At 40.2% G+C, this 18,937-nt stretch overlaps 1 protein-coding gene across 1 annotated transcript; it reads left to right on the top strand.

Annotated features, from left to right (window-relative positions):
* On the top strand, positions 16,761 to 18,388 carry LOC109225602 (acylsugar acyltransferase 3-like). The gene has a single exon (XM_019390325.1). It carries the CDS (start codon positions 16,861 to 16,863, stop codon positions 18,232 to 18,234), a length of 1,374 nt encoding a protein of 457 aa, XP_019245870.1. The 5' UTR covers positions 16,761 to 16,860; the 3' UTR covers positions 18,235 to 18,388.

The raw sequence follows: 18,937 nt of genomic DNA, 5'->3' as shown, positions 1-18,937 counted from the left end.
CTGCTGCCTGCAGATTTGGTCACTGGTTGGCCAAATCAGCAGGTTCAAAGCTAGAAAGAGGGAATTAGGTTGCCTTGACAAGACCAAGCTCTAATGGACATGTCATGTCCAAAAGAAGCAGGGTGTCCTCATGATGTTAGCTATAGTAATTTGTAATAGTTTAGCACTTAATGTAAATTAAAGTTATGTAACTAGTCTCAATGTAGTGTATGGATTTTTAAAGGTTACTTGTTCCATTCTGGAAAACAGTAATAAATCAGACATTATTATTGATGCATTAGGGACTTAATTATGTGCTTTGTCATGTCTTTACCAAGCAGTAATGATGTTTGGTTTTGAGACTATTCAATAGAATTAAAGGCTGTTTAGTAGATAGGAAAGGGGGTTGAATTTCTAGGCCCAGACTTTAAGTCAGTCAGAAGCCCTTTTGTCATTAATCATTTTATGTTTAGATTGATTAATCTTCAGTAATAGAATCATGTTTAGTTTTTAAATTCTATCCCTGCTTGAACGTGTAATCAACTGTTGGATTAAAGTAATATTGTATATCCTGGTTTTATTTTAAAGCAAGTTGATTTTATTTTTAATTATTACAATATGTGAGTAGTGGTTAAAGGTAGAGGTGGACAGGCCCAGATAGGAAAAATAGCGACTGGGCCCGCCTATTTCAGGTCCAATATGGGCCAGCTTTGTTCAAACCAAAATTTGGACCAGTAAGAGCTTGCTGGGGCTTTTTCGTGTTCTTGGGCTAAAGTCTTAAGCCCAGATACAGCTTCCTGTAAAAGCTGAATCTTCCCAATTCAACCCAGTAATGAACACCTAGGCATAAATCCTTTCCCAATAGAATTAATTTAAATTTAGCTTTTCTATTAAGTGTAATTTTCCTCTAAAAAAGGGTAATAAGTTGAGGTGTGCCATATCAAGCAAAACCTATAATTCATGGCCCTCATAAAATTAGATGAAGAGCTAACACTTGTAGAAAAGGTTTGAGGCGTGCCATCTATAAATTAAATCATCCATGGCCCTCACAAATGTTGCTATTAAAAAATGAACCTTCGTAGTTGCTTTAGGCGCGTTACTTTAAGTTATCATGGCTACGGGTACGGTTCCCGTGACGTAGTTGTGATTTGTAATTGCTAAAATCCGGATGTACATTTCATGTGACCCGACTTCAATTTTCAGCAATGTTGAATAAAACGTGTCGCGAACCACAGGTGCATTTCATGTAGCGTGGTTTAAGACGTGTTTTAAATAGCATTGAATTTTCCTAAAAGGTAAAAGCGGTTTTAAAAAAAGTTGTAAAATGCACATAGGTTTAAAACATGTAATTAATCAGATAATAAGCCAATTATTAGCAATTTAAGCGACTGTGCTAGAACCACGGGACCCGAAAATGCCTAACACCTTCTCCCGGGTTAACAAAATTTCTTACTTAGAATTTCTGGTTCGCAGACTTTTAAATAAAGTCGATTTTCCTCGATTTGGGATTTAAAATAAATTGGTGACTTGGGACACCATAATAAACTATCCCAAGTGGCGACTCTGATTAAATAAAATAATCCCATTTCGAATAATGTCACTTTAATTGGAAAAACTCCCTTATATACGCCCTCGGGGTGGTAAAAAAGGAGGTGTAACAGCTCTGGCGACTCTACTGGGGATCATAACCCAGATCTTTTGGTTCAGGGTTCAAGAGTTCGAGCTTAGAATAACTGTTATATTTGGCTTTATTTATTATCTGATTATTACTATGTTTGAGCCTAATGTGCTAAATGCTGCTTTTTAGCGCTTTGATATTGATTGAACTGTATATATAAATTGTTACGAAACCCTCTTCTCTCTGAGTCTTCTAAATCAATTGGGAAGTGTGCACTTCGTGTAACTTCTTTATCTGTTAGAGTCATATCTCAATTTTAGAACGAGGTTCGAACAGGTTGCAAAGCCGGTGAAGCTTCTGTATTCCCCGTACGCTGCCCCCCTCGGCTCGAGCTGTCTGCTCGGGTAAGCCAGGTCTGGAACAATACACCCAGGTTTTTAAACCTAGTATAACATAGCCTCATGCCGGATCCCTAGTAGGAATGCTTGTTTGCATCACGTGCATTTGACTTTGGGGACTCAATACAGGGGTTGGGTCCGTCTAGGACAAGTGGACCCGAAATTAAAAAGATCATCCTGATGCATTCTACTTGCTACTTGTACATTTATTAGTGTCACGACCCAAATCCTCTACGGGTCGTGATGGGGCCGGACACCGCTGTCAGGCTAGCCAACTAAATTACCACTTACTTCCTCTTTTAACACTTTTGAAAATCTAAGGTCTTTCTTTCTGTTTTACATAAAATAAGATCGTTGCTTGAATTAAAATTTAAATAATAGTAATTAGTACAAGGATTTACTGAAACCATCCCAGAAACCCGGTGTCACAAGTGCATGAGCAACTACTAATAAAGACATAGAATACAACACTACATCCGTCCGAAATACAATGGACAGAAAAGAAATACAGTTACCAGAAAGGGACTTTAAAGAGCTACGGGTCGCCTCGCATACTGCAACTCACCTAGTCCCCGAATCGTCCGTGCTGCTGCGCCCAGTAGGCCGCTAAAGTATCATGTACCTGTGCAACAAAAATGTACAGAAGTGTAGTATGAGCACGTAATCAACGTGTACTCAGTAAGTATCCCGCCTAATCCCGAAGGGGTAGAGACGAGATGGCGAACTTCGATACTCGCTAGAGGTCAATAAACAATATTCTGGAAGTGCGAGAATAATCATGGATTTATATAGAAGTTCTAATTGTGAAGCCAGAAAACAGGTAAACACCTTCAACAATAAAATCAAGGGCTTCCAAAGTCTATTCTTTATTATCTTATCAGTTTATATCTAGCCACGTAGGGCCAATTCCACATTTACAAGTTTAGAGTAACAGATAAACATGCGCAAATCACACCGAGGCGACGGCCCGCTCCAACAGGAATGTAAACTGTGCACTGCCGAGGGTCGAGCGGCACGAACCATAGATGCATCTATTCTCACCGAGGCGTTCGGCCCGTTCCATAAAAAAACACATATCCTACTCGCGAATCATCCATGCGACGCAGGCACACATAAAATACATGCTCAAGTAGGAAATTAAGAGTTTATCGAGGATAATTGTCACGACCCTAGTTCACCAACTGTGAACACGTCATGACGGCACCTAGTCTTCACGACCAGGAAAGCCTAACACATTGCGGAAGTAACAACATTTGCGAAATTTATATTCGAAAGCTAAATAACATGAGTAATGTATACAGTTGCCGCCTGGCACATACACTTTAATACAAAATACTGAAATAACCTCCAAGACCCGGAAACCCACGGGCAACACAGGCTATAAGAAATCTTACACTGCTCTATTCACCAGAATAGTCTAATACAAAGAGGGATCGAAATAACATCTAACAACTATGGATAAAATGAGAAGGAGACTTTGCGGATCTGCGGATGTAGCAGATGTATACCTCAAGTCCCCAATACGCTCCCTGACAGCTACTGGCGGTACGCCTGCTCAGAAGCACCTGGATCTGCACATGAAAAACATGCGCAGAAGAGGCATGAGTACACCACGGCGGTACTCAGTAAGTGCCAAGCCTAACCTCGGTTGGGTAGTGACGAAGAAAAGGTCAGGGCCCTACTGAGACAGAACAATAAAATAGCAAGATATTAACAGTATCGAAATCTGATGAAAACGAATGAACACAACGATGTGATAAGACAGATCAATGAAATATAGTACTGCAAGACAAAACAGAAACACAGAGTAAATACAGCAAAATTACAAGAATACCGACGAGGGTCTCCATACATATATATACATAAACTTTTAAAAACATACGCCTCTGCGGGCATCATCTTCATCATATCATACCCGACCTCAAAGAGGACTCGGTAAAAACGTACCTGGCCACGTGGAGCTCGGTAAACCCAACTGATCAGTGGTTGCACAATAGGTGCCATACCCGACCGACTATAGCGCGGCTCGGTAGAGTAAAATAGATACATATATAATGCATGCTGGACTCATGGAGTCACGTTCTAAACCTTTTGGAGTGACATAAGGTCATTGCACCATCGATTAACATTATGGACATCATACCATCAATATGAACTTCACTAGGACTCAAGGATCATACATAGTTTCTTGGAATAACTTTGTAAGGAAAGAACAATATGGACAACCTTAGTTGCTAGGAGTAGATTCATTATGAAATAGCGTATCGTTTACGTTCGTTTCACTATAGATCATGCCAAAAGAATGAAGGAAGAGCCTTAACATACCTTGTATATTCTTCCCAACCTCAAGCTATGCAATTTCACGGCTCCTTAGTCTACAATAAGAGAAATGACACTCTCGTTATCGTTTAAGCGTCGTAACTATTATGTATCGACCACAATCTATTTTACAATGAAATGGACAGCACCTTCCCTATATATATGACTTCACACTAGTCAAAAAAATCACAAACAACCCAACATACCCCTATCGCTTCATACACAACACGACAACCATAATAGTGTCAACAATCCGAAAATGTTACGATGAACGACCAACAAACAACCTTGCCATTATGTGGTGTTTCTCCACACCATTCCTCCTTTCAACTCCATCAAAACAGTAGTAAAAGAGACAACCCAATACCAACACTAAACAGCCCAAAAACAGTCCCACAAGTTCATCAACTCAAACATAATTTTTCGGTTTACTTAAACACATTTCGACTTGTCTTTTCTTTCAAATTGAGAAATACAACCAAAAGTACATCATTACACCTCTTATACAATAAACCAGCCATGAATTTAACTTAAAAATAAGTTCACAACCAGCCAACCATTGCACAAGATCAAACAACATACCATTCTTCCGAAACTAGCTAGGTCTATTCTTTACGATCGAGTTACAACTCGCAAACGCATAGATAATGGAAGGAGAAGCATAAACTTACCTTGTACTGAGTATCACCCACGAAACCTGGTCCTTTTTCATCAAAAATAAGTTCCTCAACACGGATACAAGAAGGAGAAAGAGAAACTAGCATGTTGTCCGGACTTTTCAGCACTAGAATCGCGTCGTAACACCCGGAATACCCTAGGGTTTGTGTGGGATTTTGGGGGAGGAGTTGCAGGGGTTCAATTAGGTTTTCTTGGTCTGAAATACAGGTGAAATAACTCAGTTTTTATTCCCATAAAAGACCCCTCTTGGCCGACTTTGGGGCTTTTAATTAAGTCCTCTCATTTTGGCAAGTAGGTGATGCACCTACTTGTCACCTACCAGTCTGCGCTGTCTCGCGAAAATGCAACTATCTCTCTACTCCAATATCGTATCGACGAACGGTTTAATGCGTTGGAAACTAGACTCGTAGATCTTCAATTTGATATGTAGATCATCCATTGATTCCAAGTATATTGGGAGAAAAGTGCATCTACATTTGACCTAAATTTCAGCATATTATAAATGGAACTTGTGATGACCTTTTCCAACTTTTGTTCCACAACTCGCTTGACTTCAAAACATAACACCAACTATCGTACGACTAAAATAACTCATGATATAATCTCCTTATAATGTTAATAACCCTAGTATCACCCCAAAAGTACATGGTAAAATATTCCAACTTGTCGACTTTCGACGAAACTTATTTTCTTCAATTCGTTTAGCTTCTAAGCCTTCAAACCCTCTTGCTACTTGGTACTAATGATCTTAAATATTTGTAACCTCCACGTTAACATGATGAACTAAATTTGTAAGCTTTTAAAAGATGATTCCCTTTTTGAGCTTATATTAATTGACTTATGATGTACTCTTACGTATGAAAACACGGGGTGTAACACTAAGAACGTTGACCGTGGTCAACTCTAGTTGTTTTTAAATCCAAAAATCATTTTTTCTTCAAAATTTCACATATAAGCTTTCTGTAAAACGACATGGAGCACGCATGCAAGTCATATAACATCAAATGAACCTTTGAGAGGTCTCGGAACACAGAATAATGGCTAGTACTCAAAATCGGGTCATCATACTTTTCTAGAAACATGTGTAGAAATTGTCTTTATTCTTTTATTTGTCACTCAACTTTTTATACTTACTCTATTCCATAATTTCCATTAATTAAATGACAATATCTAAGAAACAAATCAAGCTTGAATATAACCAGATAATCTATGATCTGATGAAGTCAACAACACACCATCACTCAAGAAATTCTTAAACCTATTAAAGCAAGCACAAATATGGAACCATGTGCCCAAATCTGCAGCAACAAGAGTACATCGAGAGAAAAAACCGAATAAATAGATAAACAAGCAAATGAGTTTAACGTTGGTTGTATTTGGATTTTGTATCAGGTTTGGCTCTAAAATTGAATTTAGAAACAATTGTGGATGTAAATACACGCTTGCTTTTGTATGTACTTTTAGGAGAATTTATTTCAAAGTTAATTTTGTTAAGACAGTATTTACTTATTACTTCTGGTTGAGTTTCTGGAAATAGTCTACCTTTTTATCTGACCATACATTTCTTGGTTGAGTTTGGGTAAAATATTATTTGGAGGTTTTAGGCAAAAAGAAAACGTCTTACAGTTTAGCGCATGTTGTCTGAATTTAAGGTAATCCAGTCTCTAATTCAAGTTCCGAACTAATATTCCCTATCTAGCTACTTAATATATGATAATATTTTAACCATAGTCAATTTTATGGTTAAAAACTAAACGCGAAATTATTGAACTGTGCTACTTTAAAATAGGGAAAAGGGCCAAATATACGCCTCTGCTTTCGGATATGGTATATATTTAACTATGTTATACTATCGGGCCAAATTTATCCCTGCCGTTATACTATCGGGCCAAATTTATCCCTACAATCAGCAAACTTTAACAAATTACCCCTTCATCTGTTAAGTAATCCAAAATCTCCCAAATTCCTTTTATTTAAATCACTTATTGTTCTTCTTGCTCCATTATTTTCAAAAATTACTATTGATGTGAATGCTAAAGTTACTAGACTATATAAATTATTCATATAAATTTTTTAATTATCAATGCACCCACTTCTCCTCTTGTAATAATGGGTTTGGAATTGGTTTAAAATTTTATTTATTTTTCAATCATATACACACCGTAGAATTTAGTCGGTCTATTTATTGCGTATTATATGCAGCTGATCATCATGTATGTACATGTATATACAAATATATTTTGTCATTGCCTGGTTAGTTAGAGTTCGATCGATTCACTTAAAAGTGCACAATGTGTAGGCATTTAATTAAAGCAATGTTGAATTCGGCAATGTAAAGTCTCCGAGAAACTTCAACTTCAATCACTGTTTACCTCGAAAAATATGAGTAGCAATTAAAGGTGATTTGTGGTTTTAAAGATATGTGATTTATTCCAATACTAGTGAATATACAAGTGATATTAGGTTTAAGTAAAAAGGATTGATGAACTAAACCAGTGTTGTTAGAGCAAGGGGGACCTCGGGCTCAATTATCTCGGGAGCCTCGAGGTCACTTAAGAGCAAATAAAGTATGAACAATAAAGTAAAAACAATAAAGCTAAAGAACAATTGTGGAGCACAGTAGACGAGAAAAGCATAGTAGAATGCCCTATTGCAGTGAATGAGATCTGTCTTTACAAAATGATTGGGATCCCCTTTATATAGGAGGGGAAAACCCTAATATGAAACATTCCCAATTATGGTAAAGATTCTATTGGTACAGCTATATAACAACCTAGTACGGACTCGTACTATTTTGTACAAATCTTATCCCATAATTTATGCCCTGATCCACGTGTCCTTGGGAAGTTCCCGCTCTTTCTTGAGTGTCATCGAAATTGTACAGCCCTCGAGGTAGATCATGACGGGTCTCCGATTTGCTCCCTCGAGGTATGTGTTTTCCAGTCAGATTTGGTCTTTACTTCGTGCTGCCCGAACTCGAGCCAGGGGAATCGTTAAGTCCTCGAAATCGAGCTCTCCGATTTCGATCGTATACAGATAGTCCCCGCATTTCTTAAAATGAAAAAATAAGAAACGATCTGATTCTTGCCCCTTCGATGTCCCAATCATGATGTCAGTCTAGTGAGGTCAGCGGTTCGTGTGACTGAAAAGTCGCGCAAAAGTTACGCCTTCAGAGTTTTCGAAAAGCCTTTAATGAAAGACGGCTATTGGTCGTCCGTTTAGCTTCTGCAACACGCTTAGACAATCTCTATAAATACTTCAATCCTTCATTCTTCAAACTTTTACTTTTATAATATCATCAAATCCTCTCTGCACTTATTCCTTCCTTGTGCTCATTTCTTAACCAGCTCCTTCTCCTTCTTCTGAATTTTCACAACAAATGGCAAAAACTTCTAAGACAGTTCCACAAAAAGAGAAGGCATCTTCGTCTTCACGCCCGTCGAAGAACAAAATGGTGGTACCTCCTCGCATTGAGGAGTGTACCCCCGGGCTTTGTGATACGTCTTCCGATTTCAAGGTCGATAAGCCTGCTTTGGTTCCAGGACGATGTGAACCCATGTCTCGGTATATTAGCTTAATAACCGGACTCAAACAAGTGAAGGCAGATTGCCATTGGGAGATGAAGTGCATGTGGAGATCCCTTCACCTGATGAGGATATTACCACTCAAAAAGCGGGGTACCTAAGCGTATACACATACCTATTTACCTTAGGTCCCATAGATCCTTCTTTGCCCTTTCTAGACCCAGTGATCCTCGATTTCTGTCGACAATACCAAGTGACACTCGGCCAAATTTATCCTTCCTTCTGGCGGATTGTTCACCTAATTAGGTACTTTTCGAGCAAAGTCGAGGGGATGTCTTTTACCCTCGACCATCTGATCAGATTATACAGCCCTCGTCTCTATCGAGGTGGTCTGATCAAATTGCAACGTCGATCTCCGAAGTCTTTCTTCGCTAGCATCGATGAGGATAAAGACCGAAGGTGGATGAGCCGCTTCGTTCAAGTCAGGACCTCCGACCTGATTCCCGCTGAAAAGATGTCGTTCCCCGAGGAATGGAATACGAAGCGTAAGTACAGACCTATCGAGCATGTTTCATTACTTAGACATTTTCCCTTTCCTTTGAACTAACTCCTTTTTGATGATGAAGTCGTTGATTGGTATCCAGGTGCGATTGCGGACCTCCCGGGCTGGGTTCGGCAACTAGCTTCCACTTCCACATATGCTGAGCGCATCTGGCGTGATTTGTCCAAAGGCCGATGGGAGGCTAAAACCCACAGTGAGTCCTTATTATTTTCATATTTAAATCCCTTAGTGAAATACTCCTCAGCAATACACTTAACTTTACGCTTGTGCAGGCCTCGGAGATGTTGTTTCGATGAGGCCACCCCAACCTGGCGAGGGAGAGACCCAATAACCTGGTAAGGACAAGAAAAGAAGGAAAGGGTTGCCGGCGGAGTCCCCGAAGCCAAAAAAGGCCAAGCTTCGAAAACCTAGGGCCGATATGATGGCCCTGACTCCGGAAACTGTTGCACGTCTTTGTACTGAGGACGAAGAGAGAGATGAGGCCGATGACAAAGATGATCGCCCGTTAATAACTCGAAGAGGAGGAGGCACCGATCTTTCAAAGGCTGCTAAGTCGGAGGCCACCGAAGCAGTTCAACCTCAAGCTGAGGAAGTTCCCGGGGGGAGCTCAAGCAAGGTTCTCGCACTGACTAGTGGCAAGAAAGCGCCCCGTCCTGAAGGGCAATTGGTCGATGAACTCAGAAAACCCAGCCTTGAGGTTTCTCAAAGGCGGGAGAAGGCCCCGATTGAGCTGCTCAGGGTGATTGACATGAATGACTCTCCACCAGGCCCATCGTTTTCTAAGGGGCAAATACGGGATGCCCAAGATATGGAGATTCCTGTGTGGGAACATCCCACAGGGAGAATGAAATTTTTAGCGAATGCCTTGCCGGGATCGTGGAGGGTCCCGACCTTGACGCCTCGTTCATCCTCGAAGAGGCCGAGAAGCTTCAAAAGCAGGTAAACTTTGACTTGATAACTACATTTAGAGTTAGGTTCTTGCTTTTCTGACCTCCTTCCTTTGTGTTTAGTCCGTGATGCTCTTCGATCAAGCTTTTTCCAAGTCTCGAGCTGAGCTTTCCCGATGTGAAGACGAGCTCAGGAAGCTTATGTCAGAGATGGACGGACTCAAGGCTCTCTATGCCAAAAGAGAGGGTGAACTCAATGATCTTCGAGCAAGTTCGGCAAAAGCTTCCCAAGAGCGGGCCTAGCTCGTTGAAAAGGTAATATAGCCTTCGTGGGCGCATTTTGTACTTGTTTGTTTTGGCATCTAATGTTCCACCTTTGCAGTTCCAGGAGAATGCTGACCTGGCGGAGCAACTTCGGGAGGAGCTTAAGACCAAAGAGGTTGTAACCCTCGGGTGGAAGCAAAGTATGGATCGCTTGGCCTCCAAAAAAGATAGTTTCGGGAATAGCTGGCCTCGGCCGAGAGCCAGCTTCGGAGTGCAAAAGAGGAGGGTCATAAATTTATGGAGCTTCATACTGAGACAGCCGCTGAGTTATCTAAGGTTAAGTCTGAAGCCGATGCGTTCGTGTCTTCATATCGAACCGATGCTGCAGCTACCAATGCTCGGGCTAGGGAGATATCTGCTACAGCTAAGCAAAACTTATCCTGCACCGTCAATCATGCTCGGCTGGAATCTCGAAAGCAAACTCTCGAGGAAGTGCATGCCAAAGGCTTTGACCTTTCTGCAGAAATTGAGAAGGTGAAGGCTTTGGAAAAAGAGGCAGTTGCATTGCTCTCTACTGATGAAGATTCTGCCAGTGGCTCCAAGTGTGGGGGGGACGAAGACGAAGTCCCTGAGGAGGAAAAGGCCCCCGAAGATCAGGCTATCGATAGTCAGAACACTGAAGATGTAGTTCCGGTGGATGCTGCCTCCGAGCGAGTGACCCCGACAATAGACTAGGTCCTCTTTAATTTCTTTATTTTATGTAAGGGCTCCATTGGGGAGTTTTATAAATGTGCTTTGTGAATACAAAGGAACTTTTGTTTCGACCTTGGTTTGTGACGAATCTCATTTTCCTTTATTTATAGAAAATTCACTTGTATAACCTAAATTATCAGCCTGAGTGTTGGTTCGAACTTAGAACGCAATGAACCCTTAGGTTCTTTACTGATTAACATGATGCCTCTTGAGGTCTTAGGTAATTCTCGAGATTAGATCGAGCTTGTAATGACGCACCCCTAGGGCCCGAGTTGAATGAGAACGAGGTCTGACATAAAGTTATCCCTTAGGCTTCATGGATAGTCCCCGAGTGAGAATTTTCTCGAGCTCGGGTAGCCCTTGGGCTTAGTGGTCGAGTGAGTACTTGCTCGAACTCAAAATAAAGTTAGCCCTTAGGCTTCGTAGATAGTCCCTGAGTGAGAATTTTCTCGAACTCGGGTAGCCCTTGGGCTTGATGGTCGAGTGAGTACTTGCTCGAACTCGAAATAAAGTTAGCCCTTAGGCTTTTTTATATAGGCCCTTAGGCTCTTATACATCGGCCCTTAGGCACTTTAAGTTGGGGCGATTCGCCCTCCAAAATGGCTATAATTTTTTCCTCTTTTCGGCTAAAAGACTTGGTGAAAATTTTGTATGCCTTAGCATGTGTTTTTCTGTACTCGTTTGGGTTTTTTGAAGGTTCGATTGATTGGAACCTCGTTTGTAATTTGATATGCAACTTTAATCGAATACCTCTTGAGGTTTCTTCAAGGCTAACGTCATCGAAGCCTTCGCATTATTCGAGGCCTGATTATATCGAAGCCCCTTATAATTTGCTTTTGCCGAGAGTAGCCTGATTTAACCGGTTTTTTCGAAGTATATGAAGGCTTTTTAGTTTTATGGCGGAAGTCGGACATCTCCGAGCCGCATTATTTTGGTTGTAGCCTTTTCATGTGACCGTAGTCTTTTATATGGCCGTAGCCTTTAGTCTCCGAGTGTGATGGCCTTGTCCTTAATATCGAGGGGGTGCCTTTTTGAGGTCTTGTGAGCTCGAGTGTGCCTCTTTGAGGTCTTATAAGTTTGAGTGTGCCTCTTTGAGGTCTTATAAGTTCGAGTGTTCGATGAATCGATGTGTCGATTGTCGATAACAGTCCCCGAGTATTCGGGTGCATTCGGGGTTTTGGACCTTGAGCCGTTAAATGTGAAAATAGTAGACTTCTTTGAGGCACAAAGTGTTTTGATATAATAAGAATGATTCTTCAAATAATTGATACATGCGTACATGTTTTGCCGTTGGGGGTTCGACTATTCTACATGGACACGGTTCAGTTGACCGTTTGGCCTATTATAACATTCCCCTATCGAGGCCCTTCTTGGCATGAATTGCTTTCTTCGAGAATGCGTCCTCCGAGGGTGATGCCCCCCCAGTGTTCGACGTTAATTGAAAAGAAGCCTTGAATACTTGTTGAATATTCCTTAGGTAGCATATAGGTGTTGCCTCGTTAAAAACCTTGCCGGTAAAACCCATTTGGGATAAAATCTGATCTAAGGGAAAAAGAGTGCAACGCATGCTTTAAAACCCAAGGTCTTCGGGCTGAAAGGTGCCTCGATGTTTCCAATCGAACATCTGCAAGGAGTTAGTTTTAAATACGAATGGAAAAAGGGGGAGAAGGTCATACCTCGGCAGTAATAGCGTTTGAGCAACGATATATTCCAATTGTTTGGTAGTTGCTCGCCTTCCATTGTGCTAAGTTTGTAGGATCCTTTCCCTACAACTCCGAGGACGCGGTATGGTCCTTCCCAATTGGGGCCTAGTTTGCCTTCGCTTGGGTCTCGAGTGTTGAGAGTGACTTTCCTTAGGACTAAGTCCCCGACTCCAAAATATCGAAGGTTCGTCCTTCTGTTGTAATACCTTTCGATCCTTTGTTTTTGCGCGGCTATTCAAATTATTGCGGCCTCACGTTTCTCGTCTAGTAACTCGAGAGAAGTGTTCATGGCTTCGTGGTTTGAGTCTTCGGTGGTATGCTGAAACCTGATGCTAGGTTCCCCGAGTTCGACTGGGATCAATGCTTCGGACCCGTATACTAAGGAAAACGGGGTCTCCCCTGTGCTTGACTTTGACGTCGTTCGATATGCCCATAGCACCTCGGGCAATACTTCTCTCCATTTCCCCTTTGCATCATCTAACCTTTTCTTTAAGTTTCGAATGATGATTTTGTTTGTGGACTCGGCTTGACCATTTGCACTTGGGTGGTAAGGCGCGGATAGAATCCTTTTGATTTTATGGTCCTCGAGGAATTTGGTCACTTTGCTACCGATGAATTGTTTCCAATTGTCACATACTATTTTGGCAGGTATCCCGAACCAACATATGATGTGGTCCAATATGAAGTCGATGACTTCTTTTTCTCTTGTCTTCTCGAAGGCCTGCGCTTCTAACCATTTTGAGAAGTAGTCAGTCATAAACAAAATAAATTTAGCTTTACCTGGCGCCTTGGTAGGGGGCTGACGATGTCCATCCCCCATTTCATGAATGGCCACGGGGATAGAACCGAATGGAGTTGTTCACCGGGTTGATGGATCATCGGTACAAATCTTTGGCATTTATCACACCTTCGAACGAACTCCTTGGTATCCTTTTCTATGCTATCCCAATAATACCCCGCTCTGATCACCTTGCGAACCCAAAGAGACCTCGATAGTTGGACGACAGTCCCCGGGACGATATCATCTTCTTCAATCGATGACCCCAAGTTTGCAAGTGCATCGGCCTCGCTATTTTATTCTCGAGGTACATGGTCCAGTGTCCATTCCTTGAAGCGGTGCAATGTCACTTGAAGTTTGTCTAAGTACCTCCGCATTCGATCCTCTCGAACCTCGAAGTTCCCTTTTACTTGATTTACCACCAAAAGGGAGTCACGCTTTGCCTCGATGACCTCTGCTCCAAGGCCCTTGGCTAGTTCGAGACCTGCAATCATGGCCTCATACTCGGCCTCATTGTTAGTCAATTTAGAAGTTTTGATAGATTGCCTAATGACACTGCCCGTAGGCGGTTTTAAAACGATGCCGAGCCCGGATCCTTTCACATTCGAGGCACTGTCTGTGAAGAGGGTCCATACCCCCGATGACGTACCCCTTTTTAGCAAGAGTTCCTTTTCTACTTCGGTACGAGGGTAGTCTCTCTGGGGTTGGCTCAACACGATGAGCGGTTTCTGGCCCAGCCACGCTCGAAGTCTTTTGCTGACTCTGTAACTGAGCGATAGCAACTTGTTGTGCTTGCAACATCTCAAAAATCACTTGTAGACTAACTTATCTTTCTCCTTAAGCCTGTGTCCTTTGAGCGTCAGGTTGATCCCCTCCGCGTACACTTCCTTCGACATTAGTGTCCAAATCGACGTTCCCGGCAATGTGTGAACCAACATCGACGGGGTTTGGCGCTGGTGCTACCCCAGGGTTTAGCGGTGGCACACCGGTCCCTGTAGCTGTTGCATTGTTTTCTCTATAGGATCCGAGACCGTCGTTTCCATGCACGGGTGCGTTTGCTGAGCTAGACATATCTTAGCCTGAAATCAAAGAATCTTTGACAAGAGAAAGTGTGAAGAATAACGTGTGTTATCAGAAAACTAGCACTAAAATAATCACAATTATCTTTAGCCCACGGCGGTCGCCAAACTGTTTACCTCGAAAAATATGAGTAACAATTAAAGGTGATTTGTAGTTTTAAAGATATGTAATTTATTCCAATACTAGTGAATATACAAGTAATATTAGGTTTAAGTAAGAAGAATTGATGAACCAAACTAGTGTTGTTAGAGCAACGGGGACCAAGAGCTCGATTATCTCGGGAGCCTCAAGGTTAGTTAAGAGCAAATAAAGTATGAACAATAAAGTAAAAACAATAAAGCTGAAGAATAATTGTGGAGCACACTAGACGAGAAAAGCAGAGTAAAATGCTCTATTGCGGTGAATGAGATCTGTCTTTACAAAATGATTGGGGTCCCCTTTATATAGGAGGGGAAAACCCTAATATGGTACATTCCCAATTATGGTAAAGAATTCTATTGGTACAGCTGTATAACAACCTAGTACGGACTCGTACTATTTTATACAAATCTTATCCCATAATTTATGCCCTGATCCACGTGTCCTTGAGAAATTCTCGCCCTTTCTTGAGTGTCATCGAAATTGTACTGCCCTTGAGGTAGATCATGACGGGTTTCCGATTTGCTCCCTCGAGGTATGCGTTTTCCAGTCAGATCTGGTCTTTACTTCGTGCCGCCTGAACTCGAGCCCGAGGTACCATTAAGTCCTCGAAATCGAGCTCTCCGATTTCGACCGTATACAATCACTAATACTTTCAAAGTCTCCATACACTTGGTACAACTAATTCATTAAAATTGGGTTATTGTAAATACTTTTAGAATTTAGAAAAGCTACCTAGTTTAGATTTTTCAATTTACTATACTTTGTTTATTCGGTTGTATTATTTAATATTTTTTCTCTTATTTTTTTCTCTAACTCAAAAGGCATGTAAATACCAATTATTTCGAAAATAGTGGACCAAGAAGAAGAATCAGTAACTTATATAAAAATAATTTGTGAGATTTTGGGTCACCTGATGGACTGAGGGGTAATTTATTAAAATTTGCTGATTGTAGAGGTAAATTTGCTCGATAATATAACGGTAGGAGAAAATTTGGCCCGATAATATAACGAAGGTAAAATGTAAACAATATTCGAAATTAGAGGTGTATTTGGCCCTTTTCCCTTTAAAATATGATAAAACAGGGAGATGTCGTGTCATGATACTTAAAATATGTAAGAGACCCTTTTAGCTAGCTTAACAATAGAGAAAATTGTAGTCCTTTAGCGTACCGATAGAGAAAACTATAGTCAGCAAAGATCGATTTCGGCCGTCGTATGGTTGTTACATTAATTGTATGGCCCATTTCACGTGAGAACGTTTATATTAAGACTTCGGAAATTAGTAAAATATACTCCTTCCGTTTCAATTTATTTAAACTTATTTCCTTTTTACTTCATGCCAAAAAGAAAGATCACTTGTCATATTTGGGAATAATTAACCTTTATGTATATTTAATATCATACAAAAGATATGTGTCTCATTTTATATCACAAGTTCAAAAGTATTTTCTTTTTTCTTAAATTATACTCCCTCTGTTCCAATTTATGTGAACCTATTTCATTTTTGGTCCGTGTCAAAAAGAATGACTCCTTTCTAAATTTGGTAACAATTTAGCTTAAACTTACAATTCTATCCTTAATGAGAAGCTTTTATAACCACATAAATACTCTAGGCCCCTTTTTGATTTGTTTAGGACCACAAATTTCAAATGTCTTCATTTTTTTTTAAACTCCGTGCCTAGTCAAACATGTTCACATAAATTGAAACGGAAGGAATATGTAGCTAGTCAAACAAAGTAAGTGTAGGAGATCTTTGTAAGGTCATTTTTTCTATTCATATTGTAACCGATTATTTTGTACCATTTTCAAACAAAGGTCATTCACTTAAGTTTTTTTTTCTTGTGGTGGTGTTCAAGTTAGTTTGTGCTATTAGGTATCAGCTCTCTAATAAGCACGAATATCCAGTAATTGCCGCTAAAATTAAGACAGATATGAAGAAATTACCTACGGATGTTAGATAGTATTTGAACTTTGGTCTTCCCAGTTTTCATCCACTTAATTGATCAGGTGTTCTATTGTTAGCATACCAATAAAGAATCTTCAAAAGTGAAAACATCCGACTCTTGCTCAAGGTTGTCGGCTATAAATATGCTAAACCACAAAGGTTGTTATAGAACAAAAAGAAACATTGCCTTCCAATAGTCTAAGTATTATTCTATCAAACAGAGATAGGAAAATGGCCTCAATTGCTCAATCGCCTATAGGAACTACTACAGAAAAAATAAACAAGCCCTTCTCTGCCACCACCATTTCTCTTCCACTTGTATCCATAATTTCTGAGAAGCTCATCAAACCTTCTTCTCCAACTCCTCCTACTAAAAGATGGCACAAACTTTCTCTTATTGATCAAGCTTTCAGCAACTCTTACATTCCATTTTCCCTTTTCTACACCAAACAACAACTAGATGCTATTTCAAAGAATAATAATCCTACTCAAATATCACATCTTCTTGAGGAATCTTTATCGAAAATCTTGTCCACTTATTATCCATATGCCGGAAGGCTTAAGGATAATACTGTGGTTGATTGTAATGACACGGGGGCCGAATTCATTGAAGTTCAAATCAGTTGCCCAATATCACAAACTCTTAACTGGCACAATTCAGCTGTAGAAGATTTGCTATTTCCTCAAGGATTACCTTGGTCGAATAGTGCAGATCGCGGACTAGTTGTTGTTCAGCTCAGCTATTTTAGTTGTGGAGGAATAGCAATCAGTATGTGTATATCACACAAGACTGGTGATGGATGCAGTGGGTACAATCTTTTTCGCGATTGGTCTGAGATAACTAGCGATCCAAATTTTTCAAAACCATCTCTTCACTATGTTGAACAATCTATTTTTCCTCCACTATCAAGTGGTCCTTTTCTTTCCCCGTTATTCATGTCAAACAAACATGATTGTGTTCAAAGAAAGTACATTTTCTCTAACGAAAAATTACTTAACCTTAAGAACAAGGTTGCTGCTGAATCAGAGGTGCAAAATCCGACACGTACAGAAGTTGTGAGTGCACTTATTTTTAAACGTGCTGTTGCAGCAGCAAAGGCAAACTTGGGTTTTTTCCAACCATCATCAATGGTTCAAGCAGTTGATTTGCGAGCACAAATTGGTTTGCCTCCAAATGCTATTGGAAATCTTCTTACTATCTGTCCAACATCAATAATCACTGAACAAAGTATGACAATATCAAAATTAGTCAGTGAAATAAGGAAATCAAAAGAGCTAGCTTACAACAAAGACAACATCAATGACAACATATTTGTGGCGTTATTGCTTGAGCTAGCTAATTCGAAACAGGAATATCATGACAATGGGCCTAATGCGTATCAAATTACTAGCTTAGTGAAATTTGCACTTCACGAAATCGATTTTGGATGGGGAAAGCCTACAAAGGTGAGTATAGCAAATGGTCTAAATAACAAGTTGGCTATCTTGATGGGTAATCAAAGTGGAGGACTGGATGCATTTGTGACACTCAGTGAACAAGATATGTCTGTATTCGAACGTGATCCTGAGCTTCTTGAATTTGCTTCATTAGTTCCAAGTTGTTAGAAAGTTTACATATATTATCTGTGTGTTTGTTTTGCTTCCTACTAAGTTATTTGAAGTCCTTTCATTTGATGTTGTCTTACTCTTATGATGGTACGAAACCTTTGTTTTCTTAGTAAGAAGAATGGAATAAAGAAGACTAAATGTTTTTTTTGGGCGGAAAAATGTTAGCTACTCTGTTTCATCCATGCAGTAACGGAGACACCCTTAGTAAAGGGTGTTATCCGACTTTTTCTTAAACTTTTTCTTAAAGATGACGCTTATATGCAGCACGTGGTCATAAGGGTGGTCAGTTACAATCCGTGGCGAAGTCACGTGGTGTTGACCACCCTTTGTCGAAAAATTGCACTGTATACATAGGTAAAATATTATGTTTTAGAGGTATATAACACATACTGAACACCCTTTATCGGGAAATTTTTTCACTGCTTTTAAATTTGAACACCCTTAGAAAAATTCCTAGCTTCGCCACTGGTTACAATAATACAATTATCAGAGTGCTTAGCCTTTTCCTCCAAGATATCCTGAAAATAGAGAGTTAAGTAGTACTCCCTCTGTTCCAGTTTATGTGAACCTATTTCCTTTTTGGTAAGTTCCAAAAAGAATGACCCATTTCTAAATTTTGTAACAATTTAACTTAAACTTACAATTCTACCCTTAATGGGAAGCTTTTATAACCACACAAATACTCTGGGCACCTTTTTGA

The sequence above is a fragment of the Nicotiana attenuata genome, chromosome 5 (genome assembly GCF_001879085.1).
Source record: "Nicotiana attenuata strain UT chromosome 5, NIATTr2, whole genome shotgun sequence".
Taxonomy (NCBI): domain Eukaryota; kingdom Viridiplantae; phylum Streptophyta; class Magnoliopsida; order Solanales; family Solanaceae; genus Nicotiana; species Nicotiana attenuata.
The sequence above is the reverse complement of the archived record's forward strand: the minus strand, read 5'-3'. Positions and strand labels throughout refer to the sequence as shown.